The sequence below is a fragment of the Argiope bruennichi genome, chromosome 6 (assembly GCF_947563725.1).
Source record: "Argiope bruennichi chromosome 6, qqArgBrue1.1, whole genome shotgun sequence".
Classification (NCBI taxonomy): Eukaryota; Metazoa; Arthropoda; class Arachnida; order Araneae; family Araneidae; genus Argiope; species Argiope bruennichi.
In genome coordinates this window covers 57,457,432-57,480,294 of record NC_079156.1, presented here as the reverse complement: position 1 = coordinate 57,480,294, position 22,863 = coordinate 57,457,432, and the positions used below count along the sequence as shown (strand labels likewise).

At 25.4% G+C, this 22,863-nt stretch overlaps 1 protein-coding gene across 13 annotated transcripts; it reads right to left on the bottom strand.

Moving 5' to 3' along the window:
• Positions 1-938: 938 nt before the first annotated feature.
• LOC129971393 (gastrula zinc finger protein XlCGF7.1-like) lies at positions 939-20,387 on the bottom strand. Of its 13 annotated transcripts, none has more exons than XM_056085124.1 (5): positions 20,129-20,314; positions 19,037-19,196; positions 17,105-17,315; positions 4,340-4,385; positions 939-1,067 (listed from the first exon to the last, which is right to left on the bottom strand). In XM_056085124.1, exons 1-4 carry the CDS (start codon positions 20,240-20,242, stop codon positions 4,352-4,354), a joined length of 519 nt encoding a protein of 172 aa, XP_055941099.1. In that variant the 5' UTR covers positions 20,243-20,314; the 3' UTR covers positions 939-1,067; positions 4,340-4,351. The 13 variants fall into 13 exon arrangements, 10 of the variants coding, with proteins under 10 accessions (XP_055941099.1, XP_055941098.1, XP_055941100.1 ...); XR_008784797.1 differs by lacking the exons at positions 939-1,067; positions 4,340-4,385 and adding exons at positions 5,827-6,373; positions 7,607-7,872 and having other exon boundaries at positions 20,165-20,314; XR_008784798.1 differs by lacking the exons at positions 939-1,067; positions 4,340-4,385; positions 20,129-20,314 and adding exons at positions 5,828-6,373; positions 7,607-7,872; positions 20,325-20,381.
• Positions 20,388-22,863: the final 2,476 nt, after the last annotated feature.

Here is a 22,863-nt window from a genome sequence, read left to right as displayed (position 1 = left end):
GACACTGAGATGTTATGAAATTCTATTGACAATCACATTTTTTTACTATTAGAAGGTATAGAATAACTAACTGCTTGTGTATGAGTGGAAGTCATTATGAACATCTCTGTAATGCCGCTGTAAACTTGACTTGTTAGTAAATTTTTTTTTGCAGTAATGACATACAAAATTTTTGTTTAATGAATCCCTTGAGCACTTATGTTTCTTTAGCGAACCCTTACAAAGAAATTTAGTGTTGCAAATAGAACATATGCATGAACTCGCATGAGTTTTCCGGTGAAGTTTGAAATCCAAAGCAGTTTTGAACAGTTCAGAACAATAGGCACAATAGTATGGGTGCATCTCACTATGAAATGCCATGTGATCCTTGAAAAATTTTTGATTATTAAATCCCCGGATGCAAATATTACAAACATGAGGAGCTGATAGGTCATGAATTTTAAAATGATACAAAAGATCAGATGAAAGGAAAAACTTCTTTTTGCAGATATTACAAGCGTGAAGACATTCCTCATTTGGATGCTTTAATGTTTCTGAATGTTCTATAAGTTTTTCAAAAGAATCAAATACTTCTGCACATAGTGCACACTTAAAAGAATTAGATACATGCGTTCTCATGTGTGCAGTATATAAAGATTCATTTAAAAACTTTAGATCACATATTTGGCACTCATAAAGAAGATTTTCTGAGTGTGTAATCATATGATTATTATAAACGGATTCACTATAAAAATTTATATTACATTTAACACAAGTGAATTCTGCTGGTTTGTTATGATTTTCCATATGATTTTCAAGCAGAGATTCCAGAGAAAATTTCTCTTCACATACTTGGCAAGAGAAAGCCCTTCCAAAAGAACTACTGCAAGAATGAATCTTTAATGATGATTCATCACTAAAGGATTCACTGCAAATAGTACAAACATATTGAAATTGATCTGGGTGCAGATTCATGTGGGTGCAAACTTCATCAAGTGCTTCAGAAGAAAAAGAGCATATAGAGCAGCAGAAAATTGAGCCTTCTTGTTCAACACCACTGTCTTCGGAGATGTAGGAGGGTGATCCTGCTAAAGAATAAAAACAAAATTAATAAAAGCTAGGAAGAATTCTGTTCATAATTAAATGATAAAAACAAAATCAAAAAGTCTAATATAAAAAAACATTTTATCTTCATTCAATGAAAAACAGTGAAACATGTATCTATAATAAGATATACAGATAGATACATTTTAAGTGTATTTATCAATTCATACTAAAGCCACTATGAAAATAAAATAGTACTTTAAAAAAAAAGCCAGAAGTATATTGTGAATTTTTATTGTTAATAGATATGTACAAAACAATGAATACATAAAATATTAGAATAGATTTAAAATACAATGCTTTAGCTGTTACTAAGGGGGGGGGGATGCAGTCAACATATTATGAACTAAACACATAAAATTGAAAGTGAATATTTATAAAAAGATGACAATGCATAGCAACTCACATTTTTTATGTTTCCTTTTAATGCATTGATAAATTATATCACTTAATAAATTATATCATAAAACAAAAGAAATGAATTAAAAATTATTTTAAAGAAAATTTAAAAGCCTAACACTTAGATATTGAAAAATAAAATGTTCCAACAAACATCTGACTCAAAATTCATAGACTGAATTATCATCCTTTAATTATAATTCAACAAGAAAAATTTCAGAAATATATATATATATATAATTGATTTATATTCAATAACACAATTTTGATTATAATTCAGTAATAATTTTTTTTTAACTTTTAAAAATCACATTCTTTAAGAGTTTTTTTAACGGTGAATGTCAAAAAATATTCATTATATGAAAAAAAAATATATATTTTCAGAAATTTATAATTCAAGCACTATTGATTATTTATTCTCATAATTTTAATTACAATGAATCAGAATGAAGTTTTCATTATTCAAGCTGTTTACAAACATTATACAATTATTACATTTTCAAATGCTTGAATATATGTATAGAAAGAAGGCACCGGCTAATGAATGCATACTCAAATTTTCTTTAATTTATAATTATTTTACCTTTTAAAAAATAATATTGACTACAAATAAACAAACATAGTAGAAGTTAAAATATATATATACTAGCCGCCTTTGGCGACCAGCCGGTTCGCCAATCTTAATGTTCGTTAAAATTTTAATAATTAAATATTTTATGCAATTCCAACTTTAAAAGATTCTTCAGCAAAATATTTTAAAACTTCAAATTTTGATAGTCATATAATTCACTCATAATATTATAAAGGCCTTCAGTCATAACGTGATATGTATCTCTCTAATTTTCTGTTACCCCTCGTAGAATTTATGCTTTAAATTAAAGTGGAAAGGATTAATCTGCAATTAATATAATAATATTTTTTTACTGAAACAAAGTTTTTTTTTTTTTTTTTTTTTTTTTTTGTAATATGATTATTGAAAACAGTCACTGAGCGTTTAAACTTTATGGGCACTAAAGAATATCTTTCTTAATTTATGTAATATCTCAAGAATTTGTTAACAAAATTTTCTCAGATTCATCATGAACAGATCGATTAATGAACAATGTTTCATTTTAAATGCATTAAACACTAAGAAAATAAAATGAATCGTTTAAAATAATCGGTCTAAAACAGGTTTAAAAAAACTACTTAAAAAACGATGTACTTAAAACTATAAGCATATACAAAAAAATATATAACATAAATACAATTTAATTACTAAAGTACACAACTAACCTAAAAATAATTTAAATCATTGAAAACAGGTTAAAAAAACTACTTAAAAAACGATGTACTTAAAACTATAAGCATATACAAAAAATATATAACTAACATAAATACAATTTACTTACAAAAGCATGCAACTAACCTAAAAATAATTTAAATCATCCGTTGAAAGTGGTTGTCATGACAACAATCAAAACAATGCGCATGCGTGAATTTTCTTCGCCAGTTAGGTAACGCAAATGCGTGAATTTTTCTACGCCAGTTGGGGTAACGCTAGGCAGATTATACATTTTTAATTTCCTTTATTCTGTGTTATTTTAATTCAAAAGTACTTCAGAATGAATCTGAAACATGGATTAATTAACAATGTTTAATTTTAAATGCATAAAACATTCAGAAAATAAACAGAATCGTTTGAAATAATGCGCCGAAAAATATTAACCCTAGCCTCATTACTGTTGGGAGAAAAAAGAAACTGAAGCCTTATTCATTTGGCGATGGGGAAAATGGAAGATTTTTTTGGCTGGAAAGTTAATTTTTAATTAATAATTAAAATTCTAATTAAAATTTCAAAAAAAGGGACCCCAGGTGCACATTCCCGACCTCTAAGGTATACATGTACCAATTTTGATAGCTGTATGTCAAATGACCTGGCCTGTAGAGCGCCAACACACACACACACATTGAGCTTTATTATAAGTATATATATATATATATATATATATATATATATATAAGATTTTTGTGTGTGTGTGTGTCTTGCAAATCTTTTTGATGATGCAAATTAAGCATGAATAATATATAGATGTTATAAAAAGTAAATGAGATTCATATTATAGATTTTTAAGAAATCATAAATATTTAACAGTTCATGAAATGATGTAATATTTTGCCTCTTCTGCAGGATATTTTAAAATTTTTTCCCATTTTGATCGATTATTTAATTTACCATCACATTCAAATTTAAATCAAAAGACTTACACAAACAAAAAGTGGTGATTTACTTCTTTACAAAATTTATTTAAAAACTCACTTACATAATGCCTAAATACTGAATACAGATATCACTTCCAAAATAAATTCCCATCAAAAAATTTTCCACTACATACAATGTTTTTTAAAAACAAATAATATATCTGTTTTGATAGATAATTAAATTTTAAAATAAACAAGGACTACAAATTTTTATATTATATTGCGAAAAATTAATGCTATAACTTTCCATTAAGGATTTATTAAAGTTGTTATTTTGTGAACAAGTTTAAACACTTTATTTCAGCAAGTAAAACTTAGTTTCTCCATCAAAGAATTCCCATGTATAATATTTTCTGCTGCTTAGAAGTTCTTCAGAAATGAAGAATGTGTATTCAGTTAAATAATAACATTAATTCATTTTGGACAAAAGGGACAAGCATGTCTTGGAACATAATAAAATTGATACCACAAACTACATTAATATTTTCACAAGTGATGAAGTGTTCCAGGTAGACACATGCATAAGAACATTCAACAGACTGAATTCGAAAATGCTTTTCAAACTAAGCTTTTAAAATATTCAAATATGAAGAAATGTTGAAAAAACATTTTATACATGCTTCCAGATTCAGGTACTGCTATTTGATGAACAATCCAGGAACCTAAATATGAAATAAAATAAAAGTATATAAAGTTGTTATTTACATATTTGTAAAAAATGTAAGTTTTAAATATTTGAGAAAAATCACATCATTTTATGTTTTACTTGCAAAATACTAGTCAAACTGTTGAATACTTAAAATTTACATAATAGAAGCAATAACAAAACTATAATTGTACAGAATTAATTGGCAATAGAAAATGAAAACTGTTAATTAAGCAAAGATTTTTTTAAAAAATTACTTATTGTGTCTGGAAGAATGTTCACTTATAACAGGAATATACTTAAAATTATTAAAATCTAATCTTAAAAATGAAATTTAATAAAAACACAGATAGCAAAATAGAACAAGAACCTATGAAATAAAGAAAGAGTAGAGAAGGGAATAATCATTTCATCAAAGTATGTAATGCATGCAATATATAGAAGATGGGTGTACACTGGTCATGTAAAATATTTGGAATTTTCATGCCAAAGAATTAAATCACATTGCGATATAAGCAAAACAATTTTTTATGAAACAATTATAGGGCAATTTAAAAGTTACATTTAATAAAAATACATTTAAAAGTTAACAAAATAATAGAATATATTTTACATAATATATCTTTAATGTTTTGAAAAGAATTTCAGATTAGAATTGTTCGCTACACACCATGAAAGCTTGAATAGTTATAATGCATAAGCTGACACTGATAATAAACAATAAATACACATGTCGTGTTTATTTAATCTATTTAGTTAGATTACAAATCTATTATTGATCTAAAAAAGGAAATAAATCTCCAATTCAAACAATCCAATAATCACATTAATAAAAAGTAAGGAAAAAGACTAACAAAGCAACTTAATACATGTTTTAATTCTGATTATTGTAAGCAAAACTTGATATAGAATACATTTTTACTTTTATAAATAGCTATAAACAAAGAAGAAAAAGGGAGAGAGGTAGAATTTAGCGTCTAATTTCACTTCTCTAATTAATGTAACAATATTTTTTTATAATGACTGTATCCTTTAGCTGATGACAAATGCCAAATTCTAATTACAAAAAATGAATAAATAAAATAAAAAACAGAAGCAAATGGTATAAGGAAATATTTTAACATAATGAATTGATGAGTTAAATGAATGCTAACAGCATACAATATACAACGATAAAAGCTGTTATCTTTTAATAATTTGTAGCACATATTATAATTTAAATATCTGCAAATCAATTACTTTTGTAAATTATTAAATTTTATTACCAGTCCGAAGAAAAGAAAACATTTTTCTACCACATAGAAGAAACATCAGTAAAAAAAAAAAAAAAAAAAAAAACCACATAAGAAAGGTTTTTTTTTTTTTTTTTTTTTTTTTAAATCACAAAATTATGATTGAAACTAAAAACATAAATTCTAAATGTTTTGTGAGCAGCAGATTTTTTTTCTCAATAAAAATAGCAACTGTAAAATACATCTTCACAATTTAGTGAAAACAACAAATATATAATGAAGCATTCAAGCTTCATATAACTATAAACAACTTATTAACTTAAAATAATAAGATGGGATTGCAGAAAATTCTAGATATGCAAATATTTAAGCAGCATTATATACATAATTTGATTATATGATCTTCAACATTTATATTAAAATTATTGTGAATTATTTCAAAACATTTGCTATGCATTGCTTTCATAGATAAATAATACCACTGTTTATCAATCACTGAGTGCTTTTAAAGTTTGTTGTCAGAAATTCTATCACAAACAAAGCAAGTATCTTCTTCAGAATTATACTACAACAATCTTCTTTCAACACAATATTTAAAAAAAAAAAATCTGGAATGTATCTTAGATGGACAAATATTTTGATATGACAAACAATATTCATCACATTTATTTGGATATTGCAAATACAAGTATATTTCTCAATCCAAAATGTTCTGAACAGGAGCAATAAAAACCACCACTGATGCCACTTTGATAATCAATTCCTATAATTCCTAGAAAATAAATTATAAAAAAATAAGCTTTTTCATAATTTTTCATGACAGTGATAAATAAATATTAATGATAATTTTATGAATTAAATTAGCATTGCTAAATACTTGGAAAAGGCATTTCATTTTATATTAGAATTGGTCTTTTATAAAATGAATAATTTTATATTAGACAATATAAAAATGAATACAAGACCAAATTATATAAATGAATACAAGACCAAATTATATAAATGAATAATTTTATATAACTAGGTCTTGTAAGCATTTAGGTAACTGATAAAATATTGATGAAATTGTAGGATTTCAGCTCGTTTTCATTTCACAGAGAGCAAATACGATTTAGAATTTTCAACAGAACTTTTATTTGCTTTGAACAGTACAGTACTTTCATGTGTTTTCATAAACATAGCAAGCACATTCAAGAAACTATTAAGTTGTTGCTTTTTCAATTCAAATTTTTTTTTTTTTTGCAAATCAGAAAATTCAAAATTTTCAATCAAATTTTGCAGAATATGTGATTAAGTATTATTAATCCATTATATTAATATCTAAATGAATTCTATAAATATTACAGGAAATATGATTATTTTTAATAAATTTTAACTGTGTCTAAGCAAAATATAGTGTAGTTTTCATTTCATAACTTCAAAGCCATTTATAAAGCAATTGACATAAAAATTATAACGAAATATCTCTAAAATTCAGGAAGATTTACAACATTTAAGTGAGCAAAATTTCAGTTATTCTTTTAAACAAAAAAACAAAGTATTTCATTCATTTAAACTAGAATTAACACAAGAATTTTTTAAAACTATTATTGAAGCATTTCTCCAATCCATTTTCAAATTGAGGGGAGCTAGCTCTCTTCTAAGATAATAAAGACAACGTTAACTACATCTTTCTGCATTGAGTGTCTTACCTATGAGAACATGCAATGCATTTTTCTCCATGGCAATGAACTGGATATAACTAAAACATCTCAGAAATTCTTACAATGCTGAACATCAATTAATATAAATATACGAAGCTTCAAATAAATTTATTTCCAGATTGCATAGTTTTTAATGATTTCTGTTAGACACTTAAATTGCTTTATACTATATATTTATAAGTATTTTTTAACACCTGATTTTTTAATTATATATATGTTTGAAATCAGATAATAATTATACTTAACTATATTCATATTCAAGAATAGGATGAATAAAATGAAACAGAAAAGCAAGAACTCACCAATTTCTGATGTAGGCTATTGAAACAAGGTAAGCACAGTGGTGGCTGTCCAGGGCACTCTGAGCAAAATGTGGTCACCTGCTTTGCTGTAATACCTGCTTTGCCCCTCCCTAAAGCTTCTTTCATTTGGCGGTAACACTCCCTACATCTTCTACGATTCTTTCTTGATGCACCTGGCTTCTTCTGTAAGGTGTGGATTACCCACTTCATTGGTGGTAAAGAAGCCACATGGGGAGAACAATATGATGTTGCATGCTGAATAACACCTTACAAAAAAATTTGTGGTATTACACAATTATTATTGAAAAGCATCAAGAAGATGCAAACCAAATAGGCAAATAATACACTAGATGAAATATTGCTAATGCAAGAAACTTGTGTCTAATAATCCAATGAAGATGTTCAATTAATAAAAACATAATACAATAAAATGAAATTCATTTACGATTTCTAACTCTAGAGAGGTACTAATAAAAGATATCTAAAGATAATATGTACCTAATATGTTACTATATTGCTAGATGATTTAGTTTAAAAAATTAATTATTCATATATTCCCAAGGAATAAGTATTTAAAATATTAATATATAATAGTTAAACAATGTATGAGGCAAAGGACTAAAAAATATTCTCAATATACTCCTAGACTATTATTTAATAGGAAAAAAGATATTTATTTTTATGGCCCCCATATCTACTTGGCAACTTCAAAATTATGCCAAGATCATTAAGCTCCTTTATAAATAAGATGCAAGATGATTGCATTCCTGAGCAACTTATTGATTTTTAGACAATTTGACAAGAAAATGTATTTAATTGGCGTTTTCAGTTCACATCAAAATACATTCTATATACGATTCTGCCAATTATGTTTGCCTTAGCGACACTGCATTAAAAGTTGGCAACAGTTTGCATTTTTGACAATTTATTGAGGAGGGTCGTAAAAATAAACAAATATGGACAGCAAATATATTGAGTGATAATTATACATTTTTTTAAATCAAGTAAATATAAATATCCTTAACAATTTTCTGAGAAATTCAGTTTTTACAGTAAATCAATAATAATAAAAAATAAACAAATAACTATAACGTAAAAATCATCAGATATACACACAGTAGCAGTATTATTAAATATATGAAGTATCCCAATACAAAATTCAGATAAACATCAAAAATTCAACATACAAAAAGATTACCAACATAAATTTAAATGTAAAAACTATGTCAATAAATTTGGAATTTTGCTTAAAGAAATTTTTTTTGTACATTTAAAATTAAAAAAAAAAAAATAGATACAGAAACAGTTGTTAATTCAACATTATACATAATAGCTCCTAATCCAATTGACATAGATATAAACAGCATTATCCATATGGTGTACTTTTATTTATGCACAAAATTTTATATCTACAAGCAACAAAACATTTAAACTTGATAATTTCTACTCATATATAGAAAGCTAAAATATACAAAAACATGGCAAAAAAAAAAAAAAAAATCTAAATTTTTGTAAAATTAGCTAAAACAAGGATCTGATCTTTAAAAAAAACTTAGCTTTTCAACCAATCAATTAAAAAAAAGGAGGCAGCACACAAATACAATTACAAAATACAGAAAAGATTCAAAATATATAACTATAAAAATTCTTTTATACTAGTACATAAATGACATTGTGTTCGCATTTCTACAGATACTACCCTCCTGATCATAATATTATTATGGGCCAACTGTGCCTGTTTGGCCATTACTAAACTAAACTATATAAGCTAAATACACATAAACCTTATCTAATTCTTTAGAAAAGTATCTGAATCAAAATGTTATAACTAAAAACTTATAAAAATGCGTGAAATAAGACAAAACAGAACAGTTTATTTCAGCTTATCTACTGTATCAAAACAAAAATTGGTTAAAAGATTGAATTTTTTGATATTTTTACATTCCCACAATTTAAGGAAAAAACAAAAATTAAAAATATGAATAATATATTTTTTCAATAAAATACTTAACTTTTGTATTTTTATTATCTTACTTCTATATAAATTTTTCCATTAAAATTTTATTAAATATTTTTATATAAAAAATTATACTTTGATAGATTTCAAGAATTATAAGAAAAAAAATACACTATATGTAGTTTGCAAAGTATTACAAATTTATGAACCCCACTAAGGATATTATAATTTTAATTTTCTCTCAATAAATAATTAAGTAGAAAATCTTGTTTATCTGATGGTACTTAACTTACCATATTAAACAGTATCATAATATGCACATGAAAAATATTTTGTGCAATTTTAATGAAATTTGAGTTAAATTATTTTATATATTGATATATAAAATTGTTATTATATATTGAGTGCAATTTTAATGAATTTTCTAAATAATAATAAAAATATTTATGTCACCCACAAATTTAAGAAATTATCTTTCCAATCATAATTTTTTAAAAAATCAGAATTTTAAATCTCGCAATACAAATATTCATACTATGATATGGTCAAAATTACTTCAATTTTAAATAAAATAATAAAGTTTAATAATTTATTAATTAAATAACTCATAGGGTGTGAACTTCATTTTTTTTATATCACTGAAATACATTTTCATAAATTATATTATTTAAATACATTCCTGATTTGAAAGTATCATTATGTTATGGTTCATACTAAATTTTATTTGCATACTTTTATAACAAGGCTTTTTACAACATTTAGTGAAAAAAGAAAAATACTACATACATAAAAACATTTAATGAGCACTAAGTAAAATTAATTAAAAACACATCAAATATACTTCACTGTACAAATTATACTATGAAGCATTTATACACAATTTCTTAAATTTAATTTTGTATGCTATATTAAAAATTACAATACTTACAAAATCAATACCAGAACAAACCAATACAAATATCATTTTCTAACATTTTTCACAGAATGCAGAGGCAATGAAACAAGTTTTAATTTCAAAGTATAACATCATAGCACATTTGAGAACACCATTTAAAATAATAAAGGTTTCAAAATAGGATAGGGAGAAAAAAACTTTAAAAAAACGGGGAAGAGGGGTGGGCAGAAGGGATCTTTCTCAAACAATCAGGTAGCTAAATTAAATTCAAGCATAATTTATTTTTCATTATGCAACTAATTAATTCAAATTCTAAAAATTATATTTCATAAAGTAAAACAAAATTGATTAAAATTATATATATATATAATTACCATAATCTTGAAAACATTAGCCAATAATTTTACGAAAAGCAATTCATTATATCATACCACATATATATTTTTAAATGAATTAAAATGCTCTGATAAAGGTTATCCTGTATACAAGTGCATTCAATTGTATGCCCTATCTTGAAATAAAGATTTTGGTTCGTGAAGAAATTATTTATGTTTACGAAGCATATGTCTGTCCAAGCTAGTAACATGACGATATTTGACTTTACAAATGGGACATTCAAAACTTGGTGGGTGGTTTTTCAAATGAATTTCCAGATCCTTACTACTTGGAAGTCGTAATTTGCAAATATCACAAACATTTTCTTTCTCATGAACTTTTATGTGAGTTATAAGAAACTTTTCTTCAGAAAACTCTCTATGGCAAAAGTTGCAAAAAAATTCATGACTTTTTTTATGATTTAAAAATGAAGGCAAATCACTGAAACTCTTCCCACAATGGTTACAAACATGAAATCCAACAGGATGATTGAAAAGTTTTGAATGAATTTCTAATGTATATAAAGAATCACAATTTATATTGCAAACATTACAAACAAATTCTACTTTTTCAGAATGTATCCTTAAATGATCCTTCAATTCAGAATTATTGGAAAATTTTGCTTTACACAAATTGCAGACAAATGCTTGTAATCCAACAGAAACTTTATGAAATTCCATATGATTTTTAAACAACAATTCTTCAGCAAATTTCTTATTACACATTTCACAAAAATAATCTGTGTCAGCATGGCTGAGCAAATGCTTTTCTAACATAGATTTGTTAATAAATTTTTCATTGCATTTTGAGCAAATGTATCGTTTCTTCTTGTCATGCAAACACATATGTTGCATAACTTCGTCCCTTGTCTTGGATGAAAAGGCACATAATGAGCAATAAAAAACAAAATTTTCTTGGCCATCATTAACTGCTCCTTGCCTTGATGTATTATCTATAAAGGGAATCTCTTTTAAATAAAACTTATCATTAATTCTCCTTAAATAAAAAAAAGAAATGTAAAATATATTTAAAGAAATAATAAGCTTTTAATTAACTATAAAAACTACAAATAAAAATATTAAACCAATGACAATTCAATATATTCAGCATTGCAAAAAATATCAGTTTTAATAGCGTATTGAAAAGTAATAAAATGTAAAAAGTGGTTAACATGAGAATCTCTTTATATTATTGTACAAGCTAAAGAAATGCACACACTCACAACCCCTTTTCATTAACAGTATAAGATGTCTTTAGAAAATTTAGAAATATATAATATATCACGAAATTAAAAATGTTCCAATTGAAACATTACATAATGTGCAAAACACATTTACATATGCACATATAATGCTTCTTATAAGACCTTTGATACAAGTTTATCTTATCCACAGAGCTATAGCCCATATTGCTATTGATTCAAAAGAGCCTATAAACATATTTTGAATTTACACAAAAATACATTTAATTATAAATTTGATAAAAAATGTCATTTTTTTCAACTATTATATAAATATGGATACCGATTCATAAATATTCATACAGAGTTAATGCATGTGTATTTATAATCTAGACAGTAAAATTAATCATGCCAATGATAACACATAGTTAACTAGCAGTCTTATTTTAGAAAAACACAAATTTGCAAGATTACAAAACATTAATCAGAAAACAAGGACAATTATATTTTATTTATTCCTGCTATTCAATTATTTATCAAATATGTATTTTCATTGGGGATAAGTGTTCTAATTTTCCATTATGGTTCTGATTGAACATAAAATTATTCTAGCTCAAGATGCCAAAATTTCTCAAAATGATCCTGCTTAAATATTTTGCTATTTTCTGCTATGAAACATTTTGTAAATACATTTTACATTTTAAACACCAACTTTAAGAGATAAAAACATTGATCAGTTATTAAATATCATAATAAATCCTTTAATTATTTCATAACCAACATTAAATTTCTGATTGCACAGGACTAATGAGCTTAGGAGAGCAACAGACAGGTTGATTAAAAAATTTATTAGTCAAGATTACAAATAATTAAATCAGTAACATATACATTATTTTATAATTATTAAGTCTACAAAGCATATTTACACTGAATTATTGAAAAATGTTAAATAATTAAATTTCTTATTTAAAATATATTGGAATATTATCACTTCAGTAAAACGACTATATTACATTCTGTTTGGCAGTTCTTGCAAATAATAATTTTAATACTATAACTGCAATGCATTATTTCCATATCTTAACACAATAATTATTTTATTTCAGAGAAAAAAATATTAACTTATCATTATGGTTAATTTTTAAGGAATTTCATTACTTATTTTTTTTCTGGTATAATATAAGGGAGTGTTGTACTTTTGACCACTTCTGTGAATGCCAAAAACAGATGAGAAAAAAAAAAAAAGAAAGAAAAAGAAAATTAGTGGTTAATCTATGTTTAGTACATAAATTAAACACTGATTAGTTAATTGGTAGCTATTTTAAGGAAATGGATACTCAGATGAATAAATATATTTATCTGATTTCATAGATAAAAAGTAAATATTACAAACATAACATTTTATTATTTCATGGCATTTTTTTTTTATAGAATTAAGAAATATTAGTGTATGCATACTATAGATAGGCTAATAATTTTAATTTGTACATACTGACTTTTCTTTTCTTCAACAAAAATGAGTTATAGAGGTTCAAATGTAAAAATATGTCATGTTATATATGTTGTTCTTTTGACCATGTCAAAAATGCAATGCTTCTCATTTAGTGGATGGATACTTCCTCCAAGATCATTTTCTCAGATTGTAAGGAAGATGGTAATTTGTGCATGCCATCTTTATTGGATCCTTTGTCTTAGAGTCTATGGCAAAAGATTTCGATTCTATTCTAAAAAAAAAACCTTTTTAATGGTAAGAATGTAAACATGCTTTGAAAACTCTAAATAAATTTATCTTTTCATTTCTTTGAGGATTAAAAGTGAATTTTTGAAAGAAAAAAATAATAATAATAGAGAAAATATTTTCAAGTTCTGTACTTCTATTTTTAATTTGATATATAATATGGCTTAATTGGGTTACTAAATCCGATTCAAAATAATGCATGGAAAATTCCACTATTATAGGTTTTGTTCCCTTCAATAAGAATACTTTTAATAATGATAAGTCTCTGCATTCATCTAGATAAACCAATGATAAATCTATATCAAAAGCATAATTCAGTCTTTATAGGTTTGTCAAAATAGATTTTGATTCAAACTTGTCAGTATACATAGAACATTTTCTTAAATGATAGAAATGTGAGGTATTTTCTTAAAGCTCAATAAAGAATAGGAGCAACTAAATAAAGACCAATAGTGAAATAAGAGACTACCGATGAAAGCTCAGAAGAACTAAGTCTTATAGGCATTTAACAAGAGATGATGAAAAAATTTGAAAAATAGTATCATTTCCCCCCCCCCTCCAAAATATAAAGTTATGAATGTTAAAAATTAAAAGAAAAAGTTAAAGAATGTTACAGTTGAAAATGTTAGTTTTTAAAAATGTGTAATAAATGCAAAACTAAAGAGTGTTAAAATCAGCATTCACAACAAAACTGTGAACTTACATAGGAAGCCAATAAAAAATTAATGTTGAAAATTGTTAAAGATACAACACTCTCTCCTATATACGAAAAAAAAAAAATCAAACAGTTGCAAAAATGGAAAAGTTAAAATACAACAAATCAAAAACATTTAAGTAAAAATTTTTAAACTCAATTGTTCAGTTATTAAAAGAAGGTGTTCATAAGACGCATTGTTTGGGGTAAAAAGGGGGAAGAAAAAGAAACTAAACCCATTAAGGATAACCAGAGGAGAAAATAATAATAAAAACAAGAAAATTCAGCCTGCTGAAATTATCAATATTTCCAATTAACAAAAAAATGAACAATAATCATTGAACTGAATTTAAATTATTCTAAAATATTTATATCGCTACATAATTAAGAATAGCAGTTTACATAAATGAAGAAGAAAACTTTTGAAACATCTCTGAAAGCAAGATAAGGTTGAAACATGTATATGAAATAGAGAGCAGTACATAGTCTATCAAGTAAATACATAAATTGATGACATTAAAACTTTATTAAAAAGAATTAGGGTAGAACCACCTTTTTCATTTCCAACAACTTCTTGTAATACATCTCATTTTGAAGCATCTCCAGAATGCCTCAGAAATTAAATATTTCAATGTTCAATCAATTCATATTTCATTGTTTTCACATCATCTTAATGCCACTTCTACTTCAACATTTTATATTCCAGATACAAAAAGTAATTACAAAGGCTAAAGCTAATGAATATACAAGAAAATATTGTGTAATGAATGAAATAGGGCCACCAACATGAAGGTAATCATTATTGAATATGTAGGTTTTATACCAGATTTTTGCACATAATTTCTTCAAGCTTAGATATTAATTCAGAATCATATGCATTTACAACTCTTTCAAAATCAGTTCATTAAAAAAATGCCTCAATAGTGGTGTGTTATCAGAAAACATCAAATGAAGTTAATTGTAGTCCTAACTTTGCAACATTCATGAATATTTCACAACTCTCATTTAAATGTTTATCTCATTGATAATGAGATTATTAGTACATACCTCAATAAGGAGCCTTCAATATTTCATAATTTTCATGAGAGTTTAACCAAAAATTTAATATTGCATTGTTGTTTATTATTCTCCATTCATTACCCAAAAAACATGGCATTATAAAAAAAAAACGAAGAAAAAAAATCTCAACATTTGGTTATGCAATTACTTTAACAGTTTGTAAGTTACTGAAGCTTCAACTCATCACCAGCCAAAATGCAGTGCACACATGGCCAAACATCTAAAGGCCACACAACAGCTTTAACTACTATATTTATTGCATAGGTTAAGTAAAGCAGAGAAAATACAAGATAACAAAGATGTAATTTTATATTTATAAAATAAGTGATTGCTGCATAACAAAAAGGATTTAGTCATAAAAAATAATAAAATAATGTAAATTTTAAAATTAATGTAATAAATATTAACATTACTTAAGTATCTAGCAAATACATAAAAAAAATCCTTATTATATAATATATATATATACATATACAGTATATAAACATTTTTTAAATGTGAAAGTCAAAAGGTTTTATTTTCTTTAATGAAACAATTTCCAATAAATTATTTATATACATAAGTTTTAAATAGAGATGATGAACATATTTTTTTTTTTCTTTTTTATTTATAGCAATTTTTCAATATTTATAAATACCATAATTCAGGTGATTTATAACAAATACAGTTTCATGACTTGGATAAAAAAAACATAATAAATTAAATAATAAGTTAAATGGAAATTACACAGACAGGAAATGAACCTCTAAAGCAATGTCATTAATTATTATAAAACAAGAAATGCCATCTTCTGATATGGCAAAATGGAATTCATTTAAAAAAAATTTAATGGCAATGTTCTGGTTTTTTTCAAACAACGTTTGATTTGAAATCAAGTTTTATGACATTGAGAGGCAGTTTCACAAAAAGATAGGGAAAAGATGATAAAAGGGAAAAAAAAGCAGAATACATTTAAAGCAAATGCATCATCTTACAAAGTAATCAAAATTTAAGTGTTCGATGTGCAATAAGTTGTCATAAAAGTGAAATAGAAAGCGTATAAACCACAAAAGGGGACCCTGAAGCAGAGTATAAACATCAGCACTGGAATGTGATTTGTTGCGATCCAATTCCACAGCATCTGTAGTATATCCAGCTCAATTAAAAAATATTTGAATCAAATGCCATCCTGGCAGCATGTATAAAATCATGAAAAGGAATATATAGATCAGGAGTTATTGATCATAATTAGATCAAATTTATACAGTTTTCCCAAATATAAATTTGTGTAACTTCTATATGAGATGAAGATATAATTAACCTAAACCAAGCAGGAACCAAAAGAGGGGCATCGGCATACAATAGTATAAATTTTTTCCATAAATTTATTGAGTTTTGATATATAAGCCCTAAGAAAAGTAAAAGACCATTCTGTCAGGTCACAATTTTATTAAACATAAGATATGCAACTTAAAAAGCAGAATCCTTTTACTATGTATGAACAATAAAAATAATACTAATAAAAATCCAAAATAAAGGAAATAACTCTACATAAGGATTGAAGTTATTAAAATTTAAACTAAATAGTAAAACAAAAGATTAAATTGCTGACTGTAGTTACAAGTGTGTAGAACAATGCCGCTTAAAATGATGACTATGAGCAAATCTTTTTCCACATATCTTGCAAACAAAAGGTCGTTCTCCTGTATGAGTTCGCATATGTCTATTGATGTTGCTTTTGACATACGTAGAATAGGAACAAGATATGCAAAAATGTCTTCTTAAACCATCTTCAGTTGGAATGGAATATATCCCTCCAATATTGTCATTATCTATTAAAAATAAACATATTATTAAACATAATCCAAAAGAATCAGAATTCATTTCAAAATATTCAGCTCAAATATAATTTATTTTAATACTAAAACCCAAAGAACAAAATAATTAAGCTGCAATTACGAGAGGGAATCATTTCTCTCAATATTATAATTTCTAAAACAAACATTTAAATCTACCCTCCTCTAATTTATAAATGTGAAACTTTTGAAAAAATATGTACAAATATAAAAGAACCCTTTAAAAAATTAATTGTATATTAAAGTTTATTACTATAATTACATATAAAACATTAGATGAAAAAAGAGAGATTTTTTTTAAACTTCTATTTTACATGAAACTTATCACATAAACTATTATAAATTGAAATTTTTGGCCAAAAATTTCTTTACAGATACATGTAAAAAATATCAACAAAATATTTCATTTAATATGTGATTATTTTCATTAAAAAAATGTAACTATTTCAAAACATAAATAAATAAAAAAAATAAAATAGTATTGTAAAAACCAAATTCCAAGTATTTTTTTTAAATTCTTTTCAGAAAAAAAAAGAAAAAAAAAAAAAAAGATTAAAATTACTGATTTAATGTATTTAAAAAAAATGCTTTTTGTGTCTAGAAGTAATCTACAGTATTTTAAATATTATTACTAATTAAATAATTATAAAATTTAATAAAATATAAGTACTTGTGAACTTACATAGTGAATCATTATTTTACTCAAGTCGCACCTTTACAATTTGGTATATTTATTGGCATTTTTGAGAAATTTAATAATTCTACAAATGAAATAAGATATGGCCATTACACTAAAACTTGTATATACTCAAGTTTTGTTCCAAAATTTAAGAATAATGCAAACACTACCAAGTTGGTTGATAAATTTAATTATAATAAACTATGGCTCAAATACTTGTCAATCAGAACTATATTTGCATATATGTTTTTGCGGGACACAATAGATATAAAAATAATTTTAAATCAATTCAAGACAGGCTATAAATCAACACACAAAAGCAACAACTAAAATTTTAATATAATATTTAAGACAAATATTCACATTTATGAGAGTTAAACAACAATCTAAAAAACTATAAATACTTCCAAATAAAGCAATAAATGTTACATTGATTAACAAAAGTTAAAATTTCTTTGAATAAAGCACATAAATAGCTAGTAATAAGAATCAAAAATGATTCTTTGATATTATATATATTAGAGAATATAAATATATATAATATCAAAGAAAAAGTGTATCCAGAACAAAATATTATTAATCAAATCATATTTGACTTTCAAAACTAGTATAAATATACAGATATCTTATTTCCAGATACCCCTTGATCCTTAATCATTATTCTCCTAATAATGGCATTGTTAATTTATGATAAATCATGTTGGAAAAAGATCAAATTAATATTATTGTGGAACATTATTTGATAATGACATGGCTAAATATATGATGCTAAGATTTTTTTTTTTTTTTTTTGCTTTTAGTAAGAACATTCGTTGGACTTATGCAATACAGATGGCAATCAAGGGCTGTTTTGTTAGAGTATGATTTCCTCAGAAAATCAGTTTAAGGACTCATTAAACTTTAAAAAAAAAATTAATACTATTTTTTGACATTTGAGCATCAGGAAAGTTTCCAGGCAATGCATAGAAATATATCTAATGCACTCAATTACAAATAAGGACAATTATAATAAATTAGCCTTGGGTTGCGAGTTCGAACCAGCCAGCCAAAGACTCTGTGTGTGGTGGTGGCTTCCATGTCGAGAGTAATACCACTGGGGGTACTGGATCAGAGGTGATTGTTCTCTGGTTCAGGTCTAAATTACGATCTGTGGTTGAATGAATGAAATGTAGTCCGTCCTGTAAAAAAAAGGGTTGTAGTGCATGTGTAGCTAAATCGTACTCTTAGTAAGCACTACAGAAAAACAAGAGATGTAAAGATTTTGGCTTAAATTCGCTAACTTAAACAGTGGGCTTGTCTTTGACAAGTATCATCAGAAACAACAACATGATAAATTAAAAAATAAATACATTAACAAAAAAACCAAAATTACTAAAATATTTTGTAAAAGATTTAAGATATCATGAACTGATGAATGGAAATGGAAAAGGCAAGAAGTATGAAAAAAGTTATCTTTGCTGAAATGTAATATATACCAAGATTCCAACATGTGAAATGCTGTAAGTATTCAAAAAATTTATGTCCCTAAAATAAGTTATTGGCATATGTTAATAGACCACAAATAACAATGAGGCCAAGAACTTTTTGCTCTATTATAAAATTTATTAGTTGGCACTAATTAAATTTCCATTTCCAATCAATTGCTCAACAAACTTCAATACTTTAGAATATTCATTGTAAAAAAAAAGAAAAGCTATGAGCAAATAAGTGAAATATAGTATTAATAAAGCATACAAATTAAACGAGCATGTCAATTCATTTTATATTTACAAATATCATCCATTCATTAAAAGTAGAGATTAGTTTCAAATGCTTTAAAACCACTATTTTTGAAAGAGAACACAAAAGTAATAATTATATTATTTCCTTGCACATAAAAAGGCAAAATAATAATTAATTACACATATTACTAAACATGTATGTGAAGGAAGTATTAATATAAAACGCATGAATATATGGAAAAAATTAAGTTCACTCTGGGTTATAGCGGCTTGAATTTATTTCAAGAATTTTAATGTCATATATTATCGTCTTTAAATAGGAATGTTTAAAATTTTTAACATTCGTGCTCCAGACAAAAATTTTGTTCTCTATAATCGTTGATGTTTACTTCAAAAAGATGTTTCAAAACGAAATAGTCTCTAACCGCAAATCCCTGTTCCGAAGAATTAGAAGAATAAATGCTAAATATTGATAATGAATTAAAAGTTATTAAACAAATCATAAATATAAATTAAGAGGCAAATTCATATTAAATAAAAAAAAATGAATTAAGCTATAAAAATATTTCATCAGAAATTACGAACAAAAATGTAAACTGGTGGGATGTCTCTCATCTCAGTTGAATTCATATCATGCGTATAATAGCATAGAATTAGTCAAAATTATTTCATAAGACTACTTATTAAACAAGAAGCACGCTCTTTTGTGAACTAAAATTTACTAATACCTTCTCTGTATATGTATTTTAAATATTTCTATCCTTTTTTTTACTTATGTTAATATATTTTATTTTATGACAGTGTTTTTTTAAAATCAACCAATCAATCATTTTATTTCTAAACAAACTGTGAAATTTTTTTATTTTGATTTGAGTTTGAATGGTAAGCGGCATCGTTTGGGAAAATACATTTGTATGATATTTTCAGAAAACTTGTTCAGAAGATGCAAGATCTTTGGCTGATTTTTTGCTAAAGAAGTAGAGGTTCTCATTGATTACAAGAAAGTTTAATTTTCTGTAACTTTTAGCTTCATTTTTCCTCTTAAAAGGTATGGTAGACTTCTCTTTTGATTTCATCAAAGTATTAAAAAGAGATAAGAATATTTCTTGGACAATACTTTATTTGTATTTTTCTGGATTAAAATTTAATTTTCGAAAAAGTGATTGTTTACAAGACAGGAACCCAAATTTATGGCTAAAAACTTTATATCTTACAAATGGTGATTTTATATTTGTAACTAGAATGCTGTTATTACGCTAGCATATGTTATATTTTTTCCATTTAAAGTAATTTTTGAAAGGTTAATAATATTTCTTATGTAAGAATTTATAACATTCTTTGTTGGGAAAAATACTAATAACGAATCTGATATAACACATAAATATTATAAAATAAAACACTTTTTAAATAGTTAAATAAGAAATTACCAAATCCCTTCTTGAATTGTAAAAATGGTTTGTATTTGATCTGTGGATAATCCATGTGCAATAAAATTAGAGAACATGATTTTTTTAATATTTTTATTTAGTATGTGTTTCTATTTTTCCTTTTCCTTCTGAGATAAAAAAAAAAAATATTTGATTTTGTTATTTTCTAAATTGAAACAATCTTAAAAATAATTACGAAAAATCGCCTAAATTATCAGCATAGAAATTCATTGTGTGTCGTACCTTATTTAAAGTAATTTATTAAGATATTTAAAAATTTAATGAGATGAACTTTTGTGTCTGCATGTGTGTTTAGCTACTAAAGAAAACCTTTAGCTTCATTTGAAAGTCTACTCCAGATTGGAGAACAGCTATTTGTATGTGGTATATATTGAAAAGCTCTTCTCAATGCATAAATTTAAAGAGGCATTCTGTTACTAAAAATATGTATTGCATTTACTCATCTATTGAATTTTTTTATTTGTAAGTAGACATTTTCATGTTCTATTTGTATGTATGTAAGTTTTTTAATTAATTTTTTTAAGAATATATATATTTTATCTGGAAATAAAACTGCATACTGATTTTTTTAAAGAAACTGATCTGATAGTTGTTTAATTTTTGCTTTGTGGTTATAAATATGATATACAGTATTTAATCTATGATTTAGTTTGAACAATCTATGATTTAGTTTGAGATTAATCCATACATTTTTGGTAAAGTTTTTCAAATTTATCCTGCATATTTTTTGTTATTTTTTATTGCACAAATTTATTGTTTTAAAATGAAAAAATCTTGTCCATTTTCATTACTAAACTCTTTCTGTTTCCTTTTGTATAATAAAGGTGCATGTTAGCTGCGTATGAAAAGTTAACTTCTTTTTTTTTTCTTTGCATTTAATAGAATTGAGATTACTGAATATTTGAATTTTCTAATGGAAGTATAGTACAGTTACTTAGTTAGTATAGTAGTATTACTTGTTAGTATAGTACACTTTACATGTATAATTCATTCCTGAATCTTACTTCTAATGTGAAGCACTCCTTTAGTGAAACAATTTTTCCCATAGGAATCCATGTAAAATATGGAAATGTGTTCTATACCAAAAATATAAATAAATAAATTTTTAGCAATGGAATTTATTACCAATAATGCATACTTTTTTTACAAGAAGATTACCCAAAGACTTTTTTGATTATGCTTCAAAATTTAACAAAAATTTGACACAGCATTATCATTAAATGAATTTATAGTGTTACAGCTATTATCCTATCAGGGTGATGCTTCTCAACAGGAACAATGCAGTAATTTCTGCTTTCAGCATCTCCCTTATGTCGGAAAGATGTCACTCTGCTGTGTCTGCTTATTTCTTTCTTCCCTAATCAAAAGTTTTTGTTAGCTTTTCCTCAGCTTTTTGCTTTGACACAGAATCCAATGCAGCTCCCTAAGCTCTTTGTAGTTCTAGCTATTATCTTCCACAAGCTCAGTGATTGCTCTTCATCAATCACATTACCCAGCCAAAATTTCTTCCCTATAAGGGTTGTCTTCAAGCAAGATCAGCACTAACTGATACAAGCCAATCGAGCATCACAGTATCTCCACACCACTTGTTCTGCAAAATATTGCTCATTAAGTGAGTTGCTTTTTTATATTTTGGTTTGTTTATCATGTGTATTCTTTAAATGAGGTGTGACTAT